At 34.9% G+C, this 26,849-nt stretch overlaps 1 protein-coding gene across 2 annotated transcripts; it reads left to right on the top strand.

Annotated features, from left to right (window-relative positions):
* The first annotated feature begins 731 nt into the window (after positions 1-731).
* Positions 732-26,419, top strand: LOC129245871 (F-box/WD repeat-containing protein 11). Of its 2 annotated transcripts, none has more exons than XM_054884302.1 (8): positions 732-1,549; positions 6,435-6,657; positions 23,163-23,434; positions 23,495-23,674; positions 23,979-24,454; positions 24,526-24,715; positions 25,939-26,074; positions 26,155-26,419. In XM_054884302.1, the coding sequence occupies exons 1-8, from the start codon at positions 1,493-1,495 to the stop codon at positions 26,178-26,180; spliced, it is 1,560 nt and encodes a 519-aa protein (XP_054740277.1). In that variant the 5' UTR covers positions 732-1,492; the 3' UTR covers positions 26,181-26,419. The 2 variants fall into 2 exon arrangements, with proteins under 2 accessions (XP_054740277.1, XP_054740286.1); XM_054884311.1 differs by having other exon boundaries at positions 733-1,549; positions 24,000-24,454.
* The last annotated feature ends 430 nt before the right edge of the window (positions 26,420-26,849 follow it).

Below are 26,849 nucleotides of genomic sequence, written 5' to 3'. Positions count from 1 at the left end.
CTGTGTGATAGATCATTACTTTTAAGTGTGTAAAGAAAAACGTCATAGAAAAAACTAAATAAAATGAGAAAGAAAACAGGTTTGTAGACATTATTCTAATAAAATGTTTGTTAGGTATTATTCGTATTATATAACAGAAAAAAGCGTGTGTCCTGTTGTTGTTGTTGTAGCAGCATAAACATTCCCCCTACCTACATACGGGGAATGCTACTGGAGTGACAGTCCTTGACCGGATATAAATCCGGGTCGTTTCGGTAACGTAGAACCGACCGTCGTGGAAACGTGTGTCCTCTTATTACTTATTATAAAATGTAATAATTTAATAATTTTTTAAAACTTGAAAAGTGTGTGCTAGTTTGTAATAAAAAAAGTGGATTCTTCAAATCGTTTTTTGTCTTGAATAAAATCAACAGTATGCAATTACATAAATATTTACAGAAAATTTCAGAACTAACAGAAACTTGTAAGCAATTGCTTGGCCGCCTAAAAACTGTGAGCGCTGGAAATATTCCATTCCACTGACACTTTTTGGTTCACATTATCTCTCAATATTAATATTCTTGATTCCATCAGTTGCTAGGAAGCGGCCAAACTCGCAGGCAAGAGAAATTTGAACAAAACATGTTCGTTAGTGTGGCAGCTCTACCAAATAGGTCATGGTAAAGCGAATTCAGATTCGCCTTAGATTATTGTGAACAATGCTTGATGTGAAGTTGGTTGTAATTACAATTCTCGGCAATTTTTCAGTCGTGTCGTGTTTTGCGTGCGTTCACTACTTTTTCATTAGTGTTTTGTAGGAAAATTGGTGAAGTTGACTTTAATTTGTGAGAAAATTATTATATTTTTATGTTTTCACATAAGTGAAGGAATTTGAAGAAATTCCCTCAGGTTTTCTTCGATATCATCATCATAAACACGGTATCAAAAATTTGAGATTTTCTCGTCAAAGGTTTTCGCTTTTTTAAATGACTTGCGCTTGAGTAAGTGGGAAAGAGCAAGCAACAAACACATCCCACGATAATGGCGGCCTAGGTAGAAACTTTGTACGTTTGTTTAAACGAGAAAGCTAGCTACTCTTGTGCTTCGCGTACATGTGCACTCATTAAACGTGTGTTGTCGCTAACTGCTAGACACAAAGGAGCTGAGCTGGTACGTAAAATTGTGCTGTGCACTCTATGCGTTGCGAGTACGAGAAAAAAAGTACTAACATCCTCAGTAAGGTGTGCTGTATTTGGAAGCAGGAGTGTGACAAATGGACAGTATAAAGTGTGCGCAAGTATAATTTTGAAATCTTTTAATTTGGATTTTTGTGAACGGATTTTCATTGTGATCGGAAGAATTGAATTATCTGTCTTCGTTGTTGCCCGTTGCTTGTTATTACTTGTTAAAAAAAAAGAGAAAAAGGAAGGAATACGGCCGTGTGTGTGTGCTTGGTGTGAAGTAAAAAAAAATTAAATTCAAAGAATTTTGAAAAAAATTAATAAAGCAAAAAATGATTAAAATGGAGACTGACAAGATTATGGACGAGACCAACTCTAATTCGCAAGCAGTAAGTATGGTTATTAGACCTTCGATTTTGCTAACATCTTATATTGTTTGTAGCTTAATTTTTCGGTAAAGGGGGTAAAAAACTTTAAAGGCCATCAGTATTTTTATATGCATACATACATGCCTACACATGCATTTATTTTTTTTTACTATATATGTATGTATGCAAGCATATATGTATACATTTGTGTTATTTTTTGTGTTGCTTTACGGGGTAATTAATTGAACAATATGTGAATGCGACCGTGTGATTTGTCATTTCATGACTGAAAATCACTGATTTTGTCACTAGAAGTAGCAGACGCGTACGGATTGCAATTTAAACTCACTTTCGCTAATGTGCGGCTAAAAGGCTATGTTTGATTTAATTTTCGAGTTGAATAAATTATTATATTTTTGTAATGGTTTTGGAACGAAGCTTTCGATATCCAATATGTGGTAATATTTTTTTATTATTATTATTATTCTAATTATTTATTATTATATTAAAATTGTGTTTGCTAAGATCGTGTCGTACTGCAAGTCCATTGATTTTTCATTTGAAAAAAAAATAAGGTAAACACTCACTTTCATCAAATTAATGTGTTATAAAAATGCACGTATACGTACATATATACATAAATACATACAGCTGTGGCCAACATATTACGACTAAACCAGGGAAATAAACACAATTTTATATTTTCCTACGAACACACGAAAATTTATTCGATACTACTTCCAAAATACATTGATGTCTTATGGTGTTTTCTTTTCCAGCTATAGTTTTAATTCCTTATATTCAATATATGTGTAATTAATAATAAATATGCTATATATTCAATTAATTTAAAATTTTAAATACTACTTATATGAAATTTTCATGCATTTTCATGCACTTTAACCAAACAAAGAATTACTTTTTCCATGTGGGTTTTTTTTATGGCTAAAATGTAGTATAATTTATATCGCTTTGGAAAAAACGGTAAAAAGGGGGTGATAGAGGGGTGTATCCCCATCTTAAAACTGAAAACAGAACCTGCCGGAGGCTTATAGTTTTTAAGTAATTTAATGTTAAAGTTCTCTAATTTAGCGAAAAGTTGGTGTTGCCATACACCTGAAATGAAAACGAAGTTCGCACGCAGGGATGTTCAGTGGAAGGTTCATTGTAAAACTGCAGTATTTTTTGGTGTAATTTAAAGTTGAGAAATAATTTTGAAAATAAAAACATACAACTTATCTAAACTTAAAAACAATGATATTAAGTGTATCACAAAAAATAATAAAGTGATTAAAATTATATTAAATTAATTAACACAGTATTTTTGCGTAGAACTCCTTATCGCGTGGGAGGCCTTCGGCTGCGCTTCAAATAAATAACCCTCATCAGTCTAACTCCGGCTACGCAATCCACAGTATTTTTGCGTAGAACTTCTTTTCGCGAGGGCGGCCTTCGACCGCGCTTCAAAAAAGTAACCCTCATCAGTCCCACTCCGGCTACGCAATGCACAGTATTTTTGCGTAAAACTCCTTTCCGTGTTAAAACCATGATTAACACTAAACTCAAGGACTTATTTTTTGTTTTCATTTGCAGGGATCCGGCAACACCATACTGTTGGAATTCCAATCTTCTTCTTATTCGCGCTTAAAATTGGAATGTGATTGCATAGGCAAATGAATTTGCATTTAATTTTAAGGGGTTACGCCACTCTAGCTACTGTAAAAAAGCAGTTTTTTAAGGATTTTTTTTACATTGAAAGAAAGGTGCCAGGAAAAAACTTTTTAAGTATATTATTAAGCATGTATTTAAGTGTAATTACAAATATTTTTATTGAAAAATATTACAAAATGGCGCCTTTGGAGTGAATCTCTGAACGCGCCCTGCGAAAAAGGCACTTCACGGCAAGCAGTACAACTGACGTAAATGTCCACCTAAACCAAATTAAAAACATTCTTCTCAATCGACGTGAGTATAGCTGTAGAAATACGTACGGGATTTTAGAAATATTGAAATTTGTGTATTTTGCAGATGTTTGAAGTCAAAAGTAGAATTTTTCGTCTAAAATGGAACCGTTAATTGTTTATAAAAATTTTTCTAATTAATTAATAAAAAAATCCGTACGTATTTCAGTGCGGAATAATGTTCTAAAGATCCTTGTACAATTACAAGTGAAAATATTAAAAATTGTTTGTGCTGCTTGCCGTTTTGAAAAATCACGTTTTGAGATAAACACGCTTTAAATTTGAATAGTCGGTTCAGAGACGTCAGAGGCGCTCGCGCAAAAGTGCGAAATATTAGAGATAAACATTTTTTTCACGCATAGGACTTTTTGTTTTATATTCTAAAGAGTTTAAAGCATCTTTTAAGCAAAAAAAAAAAATTTCGATATTTTGAAAATCCTAGAGTGGCCTAACCCCTTAATAGATATAATTAGAATATTAGCATAAAAATCGGTACAAACACGCGTGTGAGTGTATATTTGGTGAATTTTAGTGAAATGTTAAAAAATATAGAGTGTAATATGGCAAATTATAGTGAAATTCGCGAGGGCATTTTGAATGTAAATAATTAAAAAATTATTATTTCCCGAATAATTTAAAGTTATAAAGAGTGTTCCTTAACACCTCACTAAAATCTCCCCCAAGTTTCATTAAAAAAACATTATAGTTTGCCAGAAATTCCAAAATATACATTGTTCTAAATTCCAGCCCTCATGGTCAGACTTCCTGCGATACCATTTGTCTGAATGTGTGTTTTTCATTTATTCTCCCAGTTTCTGTTTATCATTTTTGTCAGATCTTCCTCTACTACGTTCCTCCTCCATCTCGGTCTGGTATGCCGATGATATCAGTAATTTTACGCTTAGACCCAGTTTCACGGTGGGAAGTTAACTCATGTTCGACAGTTAACTATCAATTTCACAGTCGCGTGTGTCGCCATTTTTTTATTTTTACAAATTTCTTTTACTAATAAAAGTTTCAAATCAAAGAAATGTAGCACTGCACGATATTCTGCTACATTGTAAAATAGTACACAGAAACGTGGACTGACATATATAAATAATATAGTTTATATGTGTTCATGTTAAATATTAATTTGGCGTACATATTTTGATTTAACACTGCTTAATCAGTGTCACCTAAAGAAAGACTGTTCTAAAAAATGTTGGTGGTAACTTAATGTTAGGGTTAAAATTATACTGAATTAACATTAAAATTTAACTTATAGACCTTGAATTTTTTGCAATAACCACAGTAGTGGATCTGATAATATTAATCAATGGATTTATGTTTTTATGCTTTATATAAGTGGTGAATAATAACATATGGTATAATTACATATTTTTTGTGCAATTCTAAAAAAACCTACTTCTTCCATCTTGCTTCCCTATATGTTTAGCCACCACTGCGTTAGTTTTCTATGTTTCTATGTATAGCAAAGTGTTTGCAATGTAACTCATTTTTATGTTTTTAATATGATGAGCTCTATTGCTGGCGAAAATGTTGATCGCTTTGAACTTTTCGAAAGCGTGTATTCGCTTATAACATCGCCCTTGTGAACATTATACATACATATGCAGTACATACTTGTCCATTTAAATATAAAATATTGTTAGTAAAAATTTACTTTGAAACCCGTCTAGTTGCATCGCTTTCAAACTGTTTTACAGTAGAATTAGTAATAATATATTAGTATAAATATAACGTAGAAATATTTTTTATATATTTTTTTTGTCTAAAATAGTAAACCTTGTCATTAAAATATATACAATTTTTTATTAAAATGTCTTCCTGCTTTTAATCGGAAGTCAATTGCTCATTCTGTCAATTAAATTTTCCAGAATATTTTCGTGAATCTCGACACTTATCAATGGCAAATAGACAGATTCGGCAGATTATTCGTCTTTAATATTTCTCAACTTTGTTGAAGCGGAAATTGACCCATTTAGTATGGTGTGTACAGACTGAAATGTATACATTGAGGTTTAGTTTTATATATATATTACATACATATATTTCACATATAAATATAGTATTGACAGTTAGAAGCAATTTTATTTTTTTCTTACGGTGGTACATTTAATATTTTAAAGGTGGCTTTCCTGATTTTTTGGTAGTTTGCAGGGCACATGGAACAGGTAGTAGTAGTAGAGCCTTTGCTTTTGGTCCATGGAATGTCAAAATCTGTAAACAAAATTTTACAGTTTAGAGCATTAAAATAATACAACTAATTCAAATTTATTTTATTACAAAGTAAAGGCACTGTTTATTTAATTACCTATAAATAAATTCACGCTTATTTTTGCTTTATCCCTTCCTTCTTAAAATGGCAATTTTTGTACATATGCATCTATCAAGAGAATAGAGAATAGCTATTAATTAAGTTAGTGATGCACTTCAAATCATAGCGATTACAGCAATATTTACAGAAACATTTATTTTCTTTTGCTAACTTATTTTGGAACTTGGAGTGTATCGATTGTGTTTTTTTACGCTAAATGTTTTTGTTGTTACTAAGAAAACGTGTATCCATATAACGGAATACTCCTTACATTAATCTTTTTTTTTGGGAATATTTATTCTTACTTCTATCAGATGTTAACTTTTATCTCAGCTATACAAGTTTATTAATCATCCGCAGTATCGCCTTCATTTTGTAGGAGCTGTCGTAGGCAAAGATTTAATTATGTATTTTTGTTATTTCGATTTTTACTTATTTAAACTTTTTCTAACGTCGCTTTTTCTCTTCTCTATTTTCAATCACCCATTTTAATGCGGCCTTTGCCATTTTGGGTGTCTTCTTGTATTGCTAACATTGGAAATTGCTGTTGTTATACGAATCTTGGCTGATATGCTGCGCCCATTCGCATTAACCGCAACATAACGTTATAATAACAACAATACAGTTTACATCGACAATGCTGTATGATCCCGTCCGCAAGAAAGAATCATCGCAAATATTTCAAAATGAACGTGAGACCTGCTTAACCTACTTCTCGCAATGGAACGAAGCGGATCAGGTTGAATTCGTGGAGCAACTGCTAACGCGTATGTGCCACTACCAACATGGACACATAAATGCGTTCCTCAAACCGATGTTGCAGCGTGATTTTATCACATTATTGCCGAGTAAGTACATATCGATTTAATACATATAAACATACACCAATGCGCATAAAAGTGTGTCTTTTGTTTAAAAGCGTTGGCAAATATATTATTTGCATTTTTTTCATTTATTTGTTATGGGATAATTAATTTTCGCTAATATGCCTTTAGTTTCTTATTGATTATGTAAACATATGATGTACTATAGGTTCGTTGAAGTTTGTATAAGCGAAGCCGTGCTCAAAACCACTTTCGAAATTGTTAAACATCGTCAACAAAACTGAGAAGCCAAACTAGGTTTCAATAAAATGGTAATGCAGAACACTTAAGTCTCTATTCACCACTGATAAAAGTAGACAATATTGATGTAAGATTAGTGTGCGAAATTGACAAAGATTAGATGATTTCTCAACAAACAACTCTTTACAAAGTTTTTCCTTAAATGATGAAAATAGTATGTCGTAATGTTCAATATCGATTAACTACTATTCGCTCATAGTTGGCAGGCCTTTCTTCGTCATTATCATCATCATCATTGTTGGAAACCCTGAACGGGCCTTCGCCTGCTGCAGCAGATGCTTCCAATTTTTTCGGTTTCGTGCCTGCGTTCTCCATGTCCGAAATCCCAAAATAACCGCGTCTTCATCTAGACCATCAATCCATCTGAGTGTCGACCGGCTCCTTCTGGCCTCCCTGTGGCACTTTCCAAAGATTATTTGTTGGGGTGGGTAATCGGTATTAGCCCGTAATATGTGACTTGCCCATTTGAGGCTGTTTATCATTGTTATAGTTATTATAGACGGGTGCATGTACTATTTTTCGAAGTCTTGATTGTTGCTCTTCCGCCATTCGCCATTATCACATATCGCCTTCGTTTTCACCTGTATATCCCAAGTTTGGTGTTACTTGATGTTTAATAAAATCTAGGGACTCTCTTAAAACGTTCTCAAAGAGATGTGGTATTATCCGTGCGAAAAAACTTGTACTTAAGCAAGCACAATGACCGCATACCACGTTTCCACGACAGTCGGTTCTACGTTACCGAAACGACCCGGATTTATATCCGGCCAAGGACTGTCACTCCAGCAGCATTCCTCGTATGTAAGTATGGGAAATGTTTATGCTGTTACAACAACAACAACCGCATACCTATGCTGTTAAAACAACCACAAAAACAACCGCATTTCTACATCAACTACAGCCGCATCGTTCTTCGTTATCGGAACGGCTCAGTCATTCCCGAAACATTCCCCAAACATGTATGGCGAATGTTTATGGTACAACAATAACAACCGCATGATATGAGTGACTTTCCCATTGTGGAGTTGTATCTGCTGTCCTTTTTCATAAATTCGTATATTATCCTTACTCCTTTAGACTGTACATTTGAGTAGTTTTTAAAATAAAAAATACAATGTCTGATTCAATGTTACTTAAAGGACTATGACTATGATATTTCATTGAAAACTAAACATTGTTGATTTTTCATGGCATTGAAGTGTACATACTACATACATACATATAGTATTACTTTTTACTAAGAAATGATGTGTGTAAAGATCTGCTTGCTTACTTTTAATTGAAGTGTATACAACCACAGGTGCCAGCTATTGGCTAGTACCTATTTTTTTTACATAAAATATAATACATACAAACATATGTATATAATAAAAAAATGTACAATGTGAATGAGTGTTTCCATAGTTATCTATAGTGGCTTTGTTCGCTTATCGATAGCCGCTTCTATCGCTTCACATATTTATTTCCATGTAAATACTATATACATATGTGTATATTTTGTTTTAATTTTACTCATTACACTTGCAGCCATATAATTAAGTCACTTCACCTTTTTACAATATACACATATGACCAATAAAATAAGTATGCACACGTGCATATGGAAAATGCAAGGTTTTTTTTTAATTGATGGTAACAGATATTTAATTGTAAGACGTTTTTATTTCATAGGTTAATAAAACGGATATAAATAAAAATTCGGGGTTCTTTTAAAACTTAAGCTAGTGACAATAGGAAAAAAAGGAAATATACGTGTGGTCATTAAAATATAAGGTTGGCCAAAAAGTCTTGCGGTATTTCCGCAAGCTTGTCTTTGCAAGCGCGTAGTTCTAGTTGTATTCGTCGCATCGGTTCACGCTAGAGCTTTTTGGAAAGCTCTTTTCACGTGCTAACACGTGTTTGATTAATTGTTGTTTGCTTTTAGTCGCTCGTGAGTTATAGCGTCGCAAACATGGAGCAAAATAAAGAGAAAATACTGCATATTTTACAGTACTACTACGATAAAGGCAAAAATGCATCTCATGCTGCCAATAAAATTTGTGCAGTTTATGGGCTCGATACAGTTTCCATTTCCACCGCACAACGATGGTTTCAACCTTTTCGTTCTGGTGCAGAGGTGATCGAAGATGCGCCACGGTCCGGAAGGCCTGTCGTCGAAAATTGCGATGGCCGTAGCATCGGCCAAGAGCTGGGCATGAGTCATAAAACCGTTATAAACCATTTGAAGAAGCTTGGATTCAAAAAAAAGCTCGATGTATGGGTGCCACACGACTTGACGCAAAAAACATTTTTGCCCGTATGGATGCATGCGAATCGCTTCTGAATCGCAACAAAATCGACCCGTTTTTGAAGCGGATGGTGACTGGCGATGAAAAGTGGGTCACTTACGACAACGTGAAGCGCAAACGGTCGTGGTCGAAAAGCGGTGAAGCTGCCCAGATGGTGGCCAAGCCTGGATTGACGGCCAGGAAGGTTCTTCTGTGTGTTTGGTGGGATTGGCAGGGAATCATCCACTAGGGCTGCTCCCCTATGGCCAAACGCTCAATTCGGACCTGTACTGCCAACAACTGGACCGCTTGAATGCAGCACTTATGCAGAAGAGGCCATCTTTGATCAACAAAGGCCGAATTGTCTTCCATCAGGACAACGCCAGGCCACACACATCTTTGGTAACGCCCCAGAAGCTCCGGAAGCTCGGATGGGAGGTTCTTTTGCATCCACCGTATAGTCCGGATCTCGCACCAAGTGATTACCACCTATTTCTGTCCATGGCGAACGAGCTTGGTAGTCGGAAGTTGTCCTCAAGAGAGTCCTGTGAAAATTGGCTCTCCGAGTTTTTTGACAATAGGAAAGCGAGCTTCTATAAGAGGGGCATTATGAAGTTGGCATCTCGTTGGAAACTCGTCATCGAACAAAACGGCACATATTTGACTTAAATCGCATTATTGTAACCAATTTTATGAACAATTGAAAATTCAATAAAAATACCGCAAGACTTTTTTGCCAACCTTATATATGCGGAATAGAAATAGATACAATACAAAAAGAATTGAGTGATTTTATTAAAAATGCTGTCTAAATTATCGAAGTTTATCAGTAATCACTGTTTCCACAATGATTATCAATGACTTTTTGTATTCGATTTGGCATAGAATTGTTAATTCTACGGCAGTTTTCTGGGGGACTGGCATACCATATTTCTTTGATTTTTTACCACTAATCCTTTTTTTTCAGTGTTTTCTGCTCGAATCGTTTCTTTAAATCTCTCCAAAGGTTTTCAATGGGGTTTAGATCGGTTGACTCTATATCTTTAACATTAACAGATCCCATAACTTTAACATTATTTTCTAAAAACCATTCCCTACTAACATTGAGAAGTGGTTTGGGTCATTATCATGCATAAAAAGCCATCGAAGTGGCATATTCTCCTCTCAAAATCATTAAGTGGCCGTCGCCGTGCTTGACTATTGTTTTTTGCGAAACGCGGTGAGAACTCTTGTCACCAGAATTTGTGCTCTTGAGCAAAACTTTTCCTCTTCCTTAACTTTGCTTGTTTCAACGGGGGAACTTTACGAGCATTTTGCCTGGTAGGTTCATTTTATGCTCGACGTCGTACAGTTCTCGCTTATACTACCTTGTTGATTTCAACTGCAATGGCCTTTGAAAATTTAAAAAGATCTCTCTTGGCAAGAGCCACAATTAAATTGCCAATAGTGCATGTCGTTTTCTTTCTTGCTGCCGTTGTTCTGCGGATTTTTTGGGCCGTCCAAGGGCCTTAGCAATTAATTTGTACGATTTTTGTTTTGTTTTCGAAGATTTGCAACAAGCTGCGCACGACCCATCTTTGAACGAAATTCATATCAATTATCAATCTTACGTTACATTCAATATTTTTCAGTTAATTTGTTAAAATGCAAGAGTTATCGGTAAAGTACCTATTTTATTGGGCACACAAAATTACACTTTATGAAAATCATCGAATCTGGTTGCACAACGCAACTTAGTATAGCGGGATTTTTAAATTCACAACGATGTAAAAAAAGTGAAATTTCAAAAATAGCTTTAAATTTTTCTGTAAAGTGCAAGGAAACTGATATATTAAAACAATGTACCTATTTTAAGAACATATGTGTATGTAAAGGGGTTTCCAATCACAGGTGTTAGGTGTTAAACAGGAGAGATGATTGGGCAGCCACTTTGCAATTTGGTTATGGAAAATTACATGAAAAAAATATTGTCTTGTAAGCATGGTCGTGGTGGTCATTTGTCTGATGTTAATTTCCACTATTAACGGCATACCTACCTTCCTCTTTATAATGAAATAAACATGCGATCATTTATATTAAAAAATAGCATTTTTCTTTGAATATCAAAATAAAACCTCTCATTGGAATATCCTTTAATATTTTTTATGCGCAATTTTTTTACGAATGTTTTTATTGTATCATTGTATCACAAAAACCGAATAAATCAAAGTTCCAGGCCTTGTACGAAATTCACAAAAATTTAACAAATTTAAAAACATTGCCATCAAAACTTTCAACTTTTTAATAAGAATTTGTAGAAAATTTCTGGGTACGCAGTTTTACAGCCCATTAAATTTTAGTATCATAAAGTAAATGTTTGAATACGCTTAAAAATTGCGTTGATTTTTAACAATTTTCTTTTTCCAAACGATGTTGAGAACTTTCTTCCATATATAGAGCACATGCTCGGAAGAACGTACGTCTTCTTACTAATGTATGCATGTACATATGTACGTAGCGGCGCTTCGATCGATTTACAAACGGACCTATTGTACGAGTAAGAATGCAAAGACTTCGCTAGAGCGGTATTTTTCACTTTGAATATAACTCGTAAAAATATTGAAATTTGTAGCTGTTGTTGTTGCAGCAGCATAAACATTCCCCATACATATGAGGGGAATGCTGCTGCCAAGTGACAATCCTTGGCCGGATATAAATCCGTGTCGTTCCGGTTACGCAAAACCGACTGCAATGGGAACGGAAATTTATGGTGATTACTGAGCATTGTCTAAGCAATTAAAAGAATATATAAAAAAATTAATTGCTAAAAATTCTCGTTGATTTTTTATAATTTATTTCCTTATTTTCTAGTTTTGCACCTTTTCTCCACATAACAAATGGACGACATTTCTCACATGTTTTCGTAACTGTCGAGGTAAAGCAGGTATTAATTTACATCTACCATAGACAGCAAAGGATGTTTCTAGCAACAAGAAAGATTAGAAATACAGTGCACTCGCGGTAACTCGAATAGCCGCTAAGTCGAACGACGTGCTAACTCGAACACATTTTTTCCCCTATTGACTTCTTTGTAACTCGAACAATAAAAAAGCGCTATAACTCGAACAAAAAAACAAATTTATTTGTACACACATTCTTTTCAAACATGTACATTTTGTACATAGATACATATGTAATAGTATATGTATATAAATTATATGTATACTAGTGTATTGTCCATATGAATATTTCGGCGTTAATATCCCGTTAGTTTTCTGGGAACAACATCTTGCATTGACCAAATTGCTTTAAATTTGTCATTTGTAGTGTATCAGTGCACGTGAGTAATGGATCGTAAAAGGTTGAAGTGTTTAACATTAAAAGAGAGGGCTGAAGTCCTTAACAAAATTAAACGTGGACGTAGTGTTACTTCTCTAGCGAAGGAATATGGGGTAGCCAAGTCCACCATAAGTCTTATAAAAAAGAAAGATAAGGCAATTTATGGCTTGCACTAACGCTACCGGCAACCATAAGCTTAAACTTCTCGTTATTGACAAAGCAAGAAATCCTCGTGTTTTCAAAAATTTTAACTGTCCGGTGGAGTACTAAAATTCCAAATCAGCCTGGATGACTTCGGCGATTTTCAAAGACTGGTTTCATAATTCGTTCGTGCCGCAGGTAAAATCCAGATTCATTAAAACAATTTTTTTAACCAAGTTAAATGACTTTAATATTTAGGTAAGAAAATATTTGAAAGATGGGGGACTACCTGAGAAGGCTCTTCTTCTAATTGATAATGCCCCATCACATCCCAACGAAATCGAATTAAAGTCCGAGGATGGTTTAATTTTAACTATGTTTATGCCGCCGAATGCGACACCATTGATCCAGCCAATGGACCAAAATGTAATTCGTATAACGAAACTATACTACAGAAATTTTCTACTGGCTTCCATTTTCAACAATCGATCGAAAAATCGATATCGATGACTGTTTTTTTAACATAGCACACTCAATTGATAAGTCGAACAAATTCGATAAATCGAACAGCGCCTGTTTTAATTAGTTCGAGTTATCGCGAGTGCACTGTATTGCCAAAAAGAAAATTAATATATAAAAGACCTTATTGAGGATCTTTTATTGTCAGCATTGTTGTCGTATTAAGGCTATTGTCACGAAGGCACGCATATGGCCGTGGTTATTCGGTTAACACGAAATGCTCGTTTGGAATGGTTTGTTCTGTTTGGTATGGAGTGGTTCTACTAAGTTTGTTACAGACTTACATTCTATTAAACTTAGTTTAAGCATTGTTTTTCTTTTCAATTGGCGACGCTAGTTCAGGTACGTATATATCAAGTCATAATAAGCATTAGAAATGGAAAACGAAATATAGACGGGGTAAACGAATATGCAAAAAAAAGAGTCATATTTTGGACAGAAGGCCACAGGCCTCTTCTTTTTGTCAAGCGTTAGGAAGTGGCGAATAGATGAAGCAACTGGCAGATGTTTGCTAAATAATGAGTTATACCAGTTTTATTAGCTTGCTAGCAGCGAATCTTGCTCAATAACTTTATTGTTGCTTTCACCTGCGAATATTTCGTCAAGTGAGCCGAGCAGAGGAGAGGCCTATTATTGGAGATTCAGAATCGTAGGCATGCTAATTCACCACATGTAGCTGTTTTTTGGTTTATGATGTGATCATGTGATCCGTGTGCTTTTTGTGTATGGCAACAATACATTTTAGGTCTGTTAGTTCGAGTTGCACGGCGTACGTATAAAAAAAATTCATCATAACCACGGCCATATCACGCATCCGCCATTGGGTGTCTCACGGAATTTGATTTGACCTAAAGAAGTTTCAGAAATTTATTATAATTTTTTGGTTCAAACATATCGTTTTTAATTTTTCTTCGACTGTTAAATTATCCTAACCTAATTTGGCACTTTCTTCAGCTACCTGTTGTAGCTCATTGTGGTCTATTTATAGCAATAATCTCACGAAGCTCCTTTAGATTAGAATACGAAAGGCTACAGAATTATGCTTGATCCTGCTGAAAGAATGGTATGCCTGCCATTTGACCAGACAGTTGCGTGCATGCGTGCGCGTAAGCCACTCACCTTGGCACTGCTCTACCGCAGTTATTAGGAATTGCTGTTGTTGGTTTTGCTTAACAGCAGATCGTACGGCGTATTTAAAGTTACCGCAGTTTCGGTAGAAGCATCTTCTCTCTTAGTTCTATTCAATTAAAGGTAATAATTCTGCAACGGCAAACATTACATTTTGTGCCCGCGGATTTATGTAAAGTATGTATGTATGTATTATATATTGAATCGTTGGTTATGGCTCAAAAGCAAATGTGAAGAAATCTTCAAGTACATACATACAGTTTCTTACAATTTCACCTTCTTCTCGTTTTTGTTCAACCCTCTTTGTTTGCTTACATTTTATTTTGTTTTATGAAGTATCGCTTGCAATAACAGGTTTCAGCAGGTTTATCTCTGTGCTCGTGTACTAAATGATTCGCACATGAATTGTTGTTGCTTTCATTTGTGTTCAACGATATTTTGGGGGCATTTAGTCATTGATCTTAATTTTTTTTTGTATAATATAAAACATTTTGAAGCAAAAAAATCCCGAGCTGTATGTGCAATAATGAGTAAACATTTGTATACTTGGAAATCATGAATTGTTCGAGTGAAAAATTTATAATAATTACCTTGAAATATAAAATGAATGGAGGAAGTAAAACATATTTGCTTAAATTTGAGACTAAACGTTGAACAATTAAATGCTTATGATAAATGAAACGGTGGTGTGTACTTATGTATAGTACTTATAGGATATTGGGTGTCACTTTAAGATTTCTTATTTCGAGTCTAGCGCAATTTTTTTATGTCGGCCGTATAGGTAGGTTACATCCTTTAATAACTGTCACGTATGAGTATTGAGGTGTAGCCATGAAGACTGAAGAACAACGCTTACAAAAACTCCCTACCTGCGTTCGCCCCTGCCCTTCATTGTGGGGAACTATCGAGTATTTCTCGATAAAATGCCAAAAACTCGTTCGCTATCGCCGATGCCCACAATCAATATTTTCAGACCTCTAATTTACACTATTAATTTATAAGTATGCATATGGATGCTCAGATGTGCGCGTATGTACATATGTATGTATGTGTCAGTGTATTGCGATTTTCACTTTTTGAGGATGATGTAATTTTAATTTCACTTCGCTTTTAACTGAAAATGATTATTGCGTCCTCCAGTTGCAACAATTCATAATCAATATAAAATTGATTATTTTTTCAAACAAATTTTGCTTGAAATTCTGCTGTCGCTTATATTTGCATACTCATTAATAAATTAAAAACGTAAAAGCAAATAATAATTAAAAAGTTTTCGAAAAATATTTCGGCTTCTTGCTTCTTTTAGTGTGTGTTGCTAAATACAAAATTAAAACCGTTATGCCCAAATTTGTAAATAATATTTTTCTCATTATTCTCTTCCGAGTCATAAAATTTTTCCTGATTTAATTACTATATTGCAAATTTTGTTTGAATAATAATTTAAATATTTCGGCCTATTCTGCACTTACATATGTATGTAGTTAAAAACAATCTGTTTTAATTAATTGCTTGTGACTCTCGAAACTAACACTTATACGAATGTTGTTTAAGTTTCACAAATACTATAAGTCATTGTGCAGGAAATTTTAACTATTACTTGATTTGTAAAAACATATCATACTCCAAATTAATTGCAAATCTCTCAAAAATATGTATGCAGTTTGAATAATTTAGTTGTTGTTTTTGTAGCAGTATACTTAACCCTGTCAGTGTGGTGTAGACCACCGGTCGTCTTCGTCTAGCTCATCTAATGGTAGGCCCAGGAAACCTATTGTTTCGACAGGTTGGGTCCAGAGGGAGAGGGGTGTTAGATGAAAGGTGGTTAATGTCGTGCGGGGTGCCTTCACATGCTGGACATATGTAAGTTTAGTATGTCGGGGTCAATTCTGGATAAGTAGGAGTTTAACCTGTTACAGTATCCAGAACGAAATTGTGCCAAGTAAATATTTAGTCTACTCTTCCGTTTTTGTGGGTAAATCTAACTTTTTACACACCAACTAATCATTTTGTTGAAAATACCACAAATATTCTCGATTGTAGAAACTGTACATAGAAATTCAGGGTGCACCTAATTTCTTCCTAACCTCAAGCTAAACACAAATCTAAATGTAAAATGAGGGTTACTAAAGGGTTTTCCAATCAGAGGTGTTATTTTGATATTCAAAGAAAAATACTATTTTTTAATATAAATGATCGGATGTTTATTTCATTATAAAGAGGAGGGTATGCCGTTGATAGTAAAAAATATCATCAGGGAAATGACCACCACGTCCACGCTTACAGGACAATATCCTTTTCATTATGTCCTCGATAGCCTCACGAATTCCATCTTTGAGGTCTTGAGTCGACCCTGGTCTGTTGGCGTGTAGACCTTCTCTTTCACGTGGCCCAAAGGAAAAAGTCACAAGGTGTTAAATCACAAGATCTCGGTGGCCAATTGTGATCACCTCTTCGAGACCTCTTCTCGTAAAAGATCAATGGTTTCGTTGCTTGTGTGGCATGTAGCGCCGTCTTGTTGAAAATAAACGTTTTCCAGATCAATACCATCCAATTCCGGCCATAAAAAATTGTTACTCATCTCTCGATAGCGCAATCCATTCACCAATACCACCTGTTATTGGAAAACTCATATGTTTTCATAGTTAATGTGTGGTGGTGTTGTAAGGGGTTGTAATGGCTTGTGCTGTCGCAGAATGTTGAAACATATGGCCTCTGGTGACGGTCAAGAATTGTTTGACAAGAACTTTATATGTGCGCGTGTCGGGTGATTGACGCTAATATCTAAAATTTTTGATTTTTACCGACAACAAGTATGTGTGACACGACGCCACCCGACTGCACTAACACATACAAAGCGCAGTCAAGCATGCTGTATCGTGACCAGAGGCCAATAGTTTGGTGGAGTTCGTTGGAGAAGGCTCCATTGGTAAGACTGCTGGAGAGAGAGCGGTTGTGTTTGGGATCAGTTTGACATATACTCGATCACTGAATGTGCTGTTGAATATTGTATGCAAAAGTGCCGTTACTGTTACGAGCTACTGCGAACAGTCAGTAGTAGTATGGGGCATGCTGTTCCGTTAATTGTTGATATGTAGACTAGAAGCTAATAACGTGGCACATCATCTTACTTGACCCTACATAAATACAAATACATATGAACTCGACATCTATCCTACTTTTTTATCATTTACTTGCCCATCTCATTCATTTGTTCAATATACTCTTATTCCTATCCTACTGCTATGATTTTTTGGTTCTAAACTTTACGCTTAACAAAGTAAATAGCGCAAAATGTAGTGTGAGAATGGAATTGGGTTAAACGTGATGTGACTGACGGGACGGTGCGTCTGTTTATCTTTCGGTTTCTTGGTGACTTGCCTGCTCACTGCTCTTGACTTACTGTCTGGATGTCTATCTAAATGCATGTATGTATGTATGTGAATTTGGTGAAATGTTGAACCACACTCTGGCATACCAATCTGCACACACAAGTTTACATCCATTAAGAAATATATGTATATGTGTATTTGTATATACATTTGTCAAGAATATCTTTTCATAGTGAAGAAAAATTTTAAATTTTAGCTTTCCATCGAGAATTCCAACAACAAATAAAAAAGCAAACAAAAAATGTTTACACACATTCCATTACTGTACTTGTCTACGACTATTAGGCGCCAACAGTTATTAAATAAACACACACATTACAAAAACAACAGCAGAAAGATGTTTATTCTATTTAAAAAGTGTCAAAAAAATCTTTGCATAACTGATGAAAACAACAAAAAAAGGCAGTTATTTTCCGCGAGTTTCATTCGTTTGGTAAGAAATTATTTAGTTATAAAGTGATTGTCCTCAGTGCTACAAGTGATCTCAGATTTGAATAAAAAAAATGCCAGGAAAACGAGTTTCAAAAAATATTATTCAATTAGTGTATTTCAATCACTACAAAGGCAAATCAGCCAGAGAAATCGCCGATATGTTCTCCCTCAAAATTAGAACTGTATATAATATAATAAACCGTGCTGAAAATGAAGAAAGACTCGAGTTGAAAGGGTCTACAGGCAGACCAAAAAAAGTGACGCAGCGAATTGAACGTAAAATTATTAAAACTATTTATAATAGCCCGCAAAGCAGTACAAGAGGATTAGCTCTACAAGTGGAAAAAGACTACGGGTTAAGAGTTTCTCATGAAACTGTTCGAAAAATGTTGCAAAAACACAAATATTCTTCAAGAGTGGCTAAGAAAAAACCCCTGTTATCAGGGCAAAACGTTGATAAAAGATTGCGTTTTGCCACCGAGCCCATATCATTTCCCACAGAGCACTGGTATGACGTTATTTTCTCAGGTGAGAAGAAAATTATGCTGTACTACCATGATGGACCCCAGAGAGTTTGGCGTAAGCCTCTCACAGCACTACAAAACAAAAATATTATCCCTACCGTAAAGTTTGGAAAACTGTCAGTAATGGTTTGGGGTTTTATATCAACAATGGGAGTGGGTGAAATCAAAATTTTGGACGAAATAATGACCAAGGAAGTATATCTTGATATTTTAAAAAACGAATTGACTTCCAGTATTAGAAAGTTCGGCTTTGTTGACCCGGAAAATTCGAACAAATTTAAATACAAATACTATAAAGATAATGATCCCAAACATAAATATTAGGGTCCTGGTTACTCTACAACTGCACCAAAGTTGTTGATACTCTCGCCCAAAGTCCCGACATTAACCCAATCGAAAATTTGTGAGTTCGTTTAAAAAGAAAAGTAGGAAAAAGATCACCAACTAATAAAACTGAATTAATAAGATTCATCAGAGAAGAGTGGGAAAAAATACCATTGGAATATGATATTCCGAAATTAATTAAATCAATGCGAAGTTGTCTTCAAGCGGTAATTGATGTCCAAGGAGGACATACAAAATATTATTATTGTTATTTTCATTAGATTTAAAATTTTTCTTCACTATGCAAAGATATTCTTGACAAACTGTATACATATTGATGTAGGCATGTATGGCGTCACATATACACTTGAGTGTTTACCTTAACAGTTAATAGTGCATAAGCACGTTTTAGTGTACTACATAATGAATATAACCGTTATGTAGAATGAATACTGTAACTTCTAGTTAGCAATGAAATTAAGTTGTGAAAACTTAAAGTAATGCAATGCTACTTTTGGCAGACTTTATTGGTTTTCATTTATTCTTTTACTCATATGTTAGTGAAATTCTTACTATTCGCTTGAATAAGGGTGTTGATTGCATTTGATAACTATTTGTTGTATTGGAAATATTCAAACGCTAAGGCATTGACAATATTAGTTTTTATCTTCAATGTTGTGATAAGAAACTATGCATAAGCTGTTTGTTTCTCTATTCATAATTTTATCACTGACAAAGTGACTCGGTCATTGCCAAGTGGGTGGGATACCCACTGAGAATTTTAATTAACAAATGATTGATAGTTGATTTCTTCGGGAGGCAATGGCAACTTTACCGAGTGGATTTCTGCAATGAAAAGATATAATAAATTTAAATTAGTTTCATCTTTGTTTTTGTTTTTGTTTTTGTTTATATTTTATTTTTGATGTTATAAGTTATAAGTTAAAAATTAAATATATAATCATTAGTCATTTCGTTCAAAATATACATATATTATGAAATATGATAATCGCCTGATTTGTGGGTTGCGGACTAATTTCCAGTTAAGAAAACTGAGTTCGCTTGGTTTATTTGCTCAAAAGAAAAGGAAATGAAAAACCATTTTCCCTTCCTTTACAGCCTTTCTCCTTTCTTTACTGTTGTTGTTGCTGTAGCAGCATAAACATTCCCCGTGCATATACGAGGAATGCTGCTGAAGTGACAGTCCTTGGCCGGATATAAATTCGGGTCGTTCCGGGTCGTTTTGTTTCAACTTAATATCATTTGATGATTAGCATATGGCACAAAATTAATCACCCTATCAAAAGATTTATAATCTTTGCAAATGGCGTCGTCGTACGCCAATTATATTTGACACTTGTAAACTAGACTGCGGCTGTATGTAAACCTCCAAGCAATGGAGAACGTAAAGGTCAAAATAAAGATTTTTATCACTCAAAATATTTTTATTTATTTAGTACAAAAGTTTTTCAAACACTACATTGGATGATAAATTTTGCGCCACCCTGTATATGTATAATATGTTTAATTTATACAGTGGTGGCCTTATAATTAGAAACGAGATAGCAACATTTGATTTTACTAATGCAATTTTAAAATTTATTTCGCCACTTCATTTTTTTTTATTAGAAATAATACAAAAACAAGTAGTCTTTCAGTTTAACATAAAAAATGTTCACCATTACTACAATCCTAAAAAAAAAATAAACTTAATACTAAACACAAATTCATCTTGGTCAAATAATTAGAAACGACAAGGAAAACTTAAAAATATCTTCAAAAAGTTCAACAAATTTAGCATAATTTTAATATTTTGTGGGATAACCCTTATTTTGTATAACATTTTGCAGTCTTCTCGGCAAGCTTTGTATTAAATTTTGGCATCTTTCAACAGATATGCTCTCCCACCTTCGCTGCACCAATTGAAACAATTCATTATTATCTCTCGGACTTTTGTCCTTGAGATCTCGTTTCACAATTGCCCATAAGTTCTCAATTGGGTTGAGATCAGGACTTTGCGGTGGCCAGTCCAAAACATCAATATTTTGATCCAAAAGCCAACGCTTTACTAACCGTGAAGTGTGCTTTGGATCATTGTCATGCTGGAAAATGTAGTGAACCGGCATGTTCTCAAAAGAATATGGTTCCATTACATTTTCCAGAACGCTTTTATATTGATGTTGGTCCATGATTCTGTCAATGCGCACAATTGGTCCCACGCCACACCAAGAAAATGCTCCCCAGACCATAATAGATCCGCCACCGTGTTTCACTGTTTTCACAGTATACCTAGGGTCCAAAGCTTTGCCTGGAGGACGCCTCACATATGTTTTTCCATCAGATTGGAATAAATTGAATTTCGATTCGTTACTCAAGAGACCTCTATTTCAGAATCTTGAATCTTTTTTGAGCATTTCCTTAGCAAATCGTAACCGCTTCATAATATTCTTTTTTGACACATGCGGTTTTTTTTGTACGATTCACCCACGTAGTCCCGCCTCTTGTAAGCGCCTTCTTATCGTCCGAGCGGAGACTTCTACGTTTAATTGCTCTGCAACTTCGGCTTTTATATCATGCGAAGGCATAAAGGGTTGCTCTTGCTGGTCCTACAAATATGCCTATCATCCGCTGGAGTTGTTTTTCGAGGTCTAGGCTTCCTGGCTGGGGTTTCAAAGTTCCTCGTTTTTTTGTACAAATGAATTGCTCCGAATACCATTTTTTTGGAGCAGCCAAACCTTTGTGCGATAGCCCACATTGAAATTTTTTCCTTTTTGTAACACTGTACAATTAGCTCCCTCAATTTCGGGGAGCATGACTTTTTCTTACCCATTCTAACAATTGAGATGAACTAAAATTAGAAAAGCTAATCTATGGATTTTTTCAGTATACTTACTTTAACACTAACTTAATAAATATAGAAAATTTAAGAAAAAACTGCGCGTTTCTAATTTCGTGGCCAGCCAAGAAACACAATCAGAGAAACAATGTGAATTTTTTCAGGAATCAACCATCAAATATCAACGTGCTTTTCTAACTACAATGTTCATCGCGTATTCTAAGAATAACGGTGCTCATAATTCACAGTGCACGTCTTCCAAAAATATGCACAGTGATTTTATTTTTCTTAGCACATCGTTTCTAATTATAAGGCCACCACTGCATATATACATACTTGTTAATTTATTGTCAGAGAAATTTTGTTATTTTTTCTCCAAAGTTTGGTAATTTCTCTTTTTCGCTCGTGGCAGCACTGTATGTAGGTATTTCCACTGAGATTGATTTCTTTATTTTCTTCGCTCTGCTTCGTCTTCGGTATAGCAGCTGATTTGTTTTTTTTTTTCGAATTGGTGGTTTACATGTCAAAAAGCACTGTTTCTTTGTTGTTGCCGTGCTTGTTTGTTCACATTCTGAGTATGAATTCGCCTTGGCTCTGCTTTTTCACTCCCATTAGCTATCATCTTTGTCTTGCTCATTTCTATTATGTTAACTTCGCAAGTTTTTTGCACTTTTTGCAATGCATTAATGCGTTCGCTGGACTTCTTTTCTTTTGATTCTAAGAGAAGCTTAAGCTCTTTCGCTTGTGCTTTTTGAGACTCTTGATAAACATCTCTCTGGAGGATAACAGCAGAAATGAAATGTTTATCTATTTTCATCTAATAAGATAGTGTTAGTGGATTAAAAAAAAAATCGTAATAATTTATATTTGATTTAAAACATTTCGATTTTTAGTCCCTATTTAATACGAGGAAATGAAATATTAAAATATCGAATTAATTGAAAAATTAATTTTAAAAATGAGTTTCATAATATATTAGGTTTGGTAAAAAAATAGCAAAAGTTTATTTATTTTTAATTTTACATTATCTATTTGGTGTGACTTGTTTGGCTTTTTGATATTTATTGACTTTATATTGGAATGAAAGTCGAAAGTAATGCAAAATATCGATTTCACATGGACATACAGGGATGTCCTACTCTCATGTCTAGCCTCATTTGCGATAACTTAAATTCAACCGACTGTCGTAAAAACGGCTTCCTTCATCTTAACATCATTCGCTTCGACCTCCCCTGATTTGATTAGGGTGTCTTATCGTATCTTAGCTTTTACGATTTCTAAATAATTTTATTTAACTTTTTTACCCATAACTTAATTAAAAAAACACATACCTCTCTTTTGCCACTTTCAGAAAAGGGCCTCGATCACATTGCCGAAAACATACTCACCTATTTGGATGCAGATTCGCTCAAGTCCGCTGAATTAGTATGTAAAGAATGGTTGCGTGTTATCTCCGAAGGTATGCTTTGGAAGAAGCTAATTGAACGTAAAGTGCGCACTGATTCCTTGTGGCGTGGCTTAGCCGAACGTCGCGGTTGGTTGCAATATCTCTTCAAACCACGACCCGGCACTACACATAGACCACACTCGTTCTATCGGGAACTTTATCCCACTATAATGAAGGTGGGTAGCTGTTTCTTATTTTCTACAACTTTTTTTTAACTTTCTACCTTTGATTTTTAGGATATTGAGAGCATAGAGAGCAATTGGCGTAGTGGTCGTCATATGCTACGTCGCATTAATTGCCGTTCCGAGAATTCGAAAGGCGTCTATTGTCTGCAATATGACGATCAGAAAATTGTTTCTGGTCTGCGTGATAATACCATTAAAATTTGGGATCGTACGGACTTGCAGTGTGTTAAGGTAAATAAAATATTCACAAGTGTATATATTTAGACGCGCCTTTTTGTGAAAAGTGAGTGATCGCATGGGGAGCATTTTGCCGTCCGATTTTTCTTAGGATAAAGAGTTATCTAAAGTTTAAATTATTATTATTTTAATGATACACTATGCGAAAAAGTATCATTTATGCAACCTTTGCAGTTTTAGTTAAAAATTATATTTTGGAAGAAACTTCTGTAAATAATATGCAATTTTAAACAAATTCTCGTGGACGGCGCAATGCTCATAGCGAACACTGTAGGGTTAAACGAAATTGTCTTTAAAGGAAACTTTACTTTCTTCACAGACTTTGACTGGTCACACTGGTTCAGTTTTGTGTCTTCAGTATGACGATAAAGTCATCATTAGCGGTTCATCAGATTCGACGGTGCGCGTTTGGGATGTGAACACCGGTGAAATGGTTAACACACTGATTCATCATTGTGAAGCTGTGCTTCATTTACGCTTCAATAATGGCATGATGGTAACCTGCTCGAAGGATCGATCGATTGCTGTTTGGGATATGACCTCTCCTAGTGAGATCACATTGCGACGTGTACTGGTCGGTCATCGTGCCGCTGTTAATGTTGTGGACTTCGATGAGAAGTACATTGTATCGGCCAGCGGTGATCGCACTATCAAAGTATGGTCAACATCGAGCTGTGAATTTGTGCGCACATTGAATGGACATAAGCGTGGTATTGCGTGCTTGCAGTATCGTGACCGTTTGGTGGTCAGTGGTAGCTCAGATAACTCAATAAGGTAAGTCTTCGCGCTGTAAGGCTGATATTTGGTTTTTCTAATTTGTGGTATTTTGTGTTTTTTTTTTGCAGACTTTGGGACATTGAGTGTGGTGCTTGTTTGCGTGTGCTGGAGGGTCATGATGAACTGGTGCGTTGCATACGCTTCGATTCGAAGCGCATTGTTAGCGGCGCCTATGATGGCAAAATTAAAGTTTGGGATTTGGTTGCGGCGCTAGATCCGCGCGCACAGGCAAATACCCTTTGCTTGAATACCTTGGTGGTAAGTACATATTACCGTTTGCACCTATACATAGCTTTGTGCTCAACTAATTAAGCCCGCAATATTTTGACTAGGTATAGCTATTTGTCTTTTATTTATTTATTTTCAAATATTATTGTTCTAATTTCAAGCTTTATACAATAATTAAGAAAATTTAACAAATTTTCACTAAAGTTTCAACTTTTTTATTCAGATTTTTTAGAAAAAATTTGGCTACGCAGTTTATAGAGTTAAAGTGTAGTATTAAAGGTTGATAAATTTGTAGGTATCGGATTTTAAATTTAAATAAAACAAATTCAAATTGATTGGGCAATAACCATTCAAGATATTTATTTTTTAAAGATAGTCCCTTTCAAATGTTGGCCTTAACTGCGCCGTAATTCGGCCAACCGTAAACCAATTTTGAATGACTCGCTGGAGGACTTCGATCGGCTTGGCTTCCAATTTCCAATACCTCAATCGAAGCTGGTTTATCCACAAAGCATTTAAACTTTACATACGCACACAAAGGTGTGATATCACACTTCTTGTTGGAACCAAATGTTGTCGAGAAAAGGGCTTCAATTTCCGGCACCTGGCATCAAAAAGTCGTTTATAATGGCGCGATAGTGTTCGCTATTCATTGTTAGATTGGCGGCAGCCTCGTTTTTGATTCCTTCAGCCCATTGGCCGCACCAAACGACTGTTTTCAGTGGATGTAGTAATGGCTGTTCTTGAATGGCTTCGGTTTGCTATTAAGTCCAAATACGGCAATTTTTTTGATTGACGTAGCCATTAATCCAAAAATAGGCCCCATCGCTGAACGGTTATGTACATCATAAGTTGCCCTGAGGGCGCGATGAACACTTTTCACAGAGCGGCGATTTTCGTAATACAATTGAAAGATTTGTAAACGTTGTTGAGGCGTAAGTCTTTCCATGATTAAATGTCAATGAATACTGAAAAAAGTTCTGTATTTAGTTTGACAGTAGTTAGGTGCGTGATCTGTCAAAAAACAACCCTATTGGAAAAAGTACCTCCAATCTGATCACCCTTTATATATATTTTTTATGCGTTTATTAATTTTTTACATTGTCACCAGAAACATGCCTGAGTATTTATTAGGTAGAAAAGTTCCTCCCTACTTTTTAAATACTTTTTTTTATGTGTTGAAAAATTGTAACAACTAAGATAATAAATTCTTTGTTGGGAAACAATTAAAAAAATTCATTTTCACTTTTCAGGAGCACACAGGACGCGTTTTCCGCTTACAATTCGATGAATTCCAAATTGTCAGCAGCTCACATGATGACACCATTCTCATATGGGATTTCTTGAATTTCCAACCCAATGAAAATGCATCTGGCCGCCCACCATCACGTAAGAGCTCCTTCTCATATAACTGCGTTTAATGCTAAGAACGTTCAGTATTAACCAAAAATATTACCTTTACATTTTAGCTACCCTAACGCTCATGGAACATTAACGTTTCGCATTTGTTCAGAATTTCAACAATAATAAGAACTACAACAACAATACAACTGATGTATGACAAATTCACGCTCAAGTGATTATAAAAGCCACTTAACATCAACATCAACATCATAATATAATATAAAAACGTAGCAAAAAATGTTAATTGGTTTAAATATAACCGAAAAAGCAGGAAGATGAAAACTGTAAAGAAAAAGAGAATCTGAATAAAATACAAACATAAACATGAGAGTATCATCGTTTGCTTGCCGCGGCAGCTGATCTCCGAAAAGATAAGAAAAATAATTCATACGTAAAAAAAATACATTAACTGAAGTAGAGAGAAAGAAGAAGTAAGGGATATATTGTGTAAATCAAGTCGTTGATCCTAAAATTGTAAATGTAATGCGAATAGATACAATGAATGGATGTGTGTTTAGGTATGCACCAACTGACACATAACTATTATTAAAATGCTTAGTATTATTGGGGAGAAAAATTAAACTGGTATAAAAAATGATGATCGCTTAATGGTAAATGTTAAAAAATTATAAACACAATATATATTAATTGGCACTTAGGTATTGTAAAATTGCATGAACGAAATCGAAGATGCTCTATAAGCAACGTGCAGAAATCTAAGCGACGAAGGGAAAAGGAAGTACGAGCATCATCATCATCA

Source organism: Anastrepha obliqua, chromosome 1, assembly GCF_027943255.1.
Source record: "Anastrepha obliqua isolate idAnaObli1 chromosome 1, idAnaObli1_1.0, whole genome shotgun sequence".
NCBI lineage: Eukaryota > Metazoa > Arthropoda > Insecta > Diptera > Tephritidae > Anastrepha > Anastrepha obliqua.
This window is presented reverse-complemented; position numbering and strand designations above follow the sequence as displayed.

What these genes read in the sequence shown, in the direction of transcription:
- LOC129245871 (XM_054884302.1), top strand. Translation starts at nt 1,493, where the DNA reads ATGATTAAAATGGAGACTGACAAGATTATGGACGAGACCAACTCTAAT. An exon ending in TTTATCCCACTATAATGAAG is followed by an intron (nt 23,435 to 23,494) that starts GTGGGTAGCTGT and finishes TTTGATTTTTAG; the next exon opens with GATATTGAGAGCATAGAGAG. An exon ending in CGGACTTGCAGTGTGTTAAG is followed by an intron (nt 23,675 to 23,978) that starts GTAAATAAAATA and finishes TTGTCTTTAAAG; the next exon opens with GAAACTTTACTTTCTTCACA.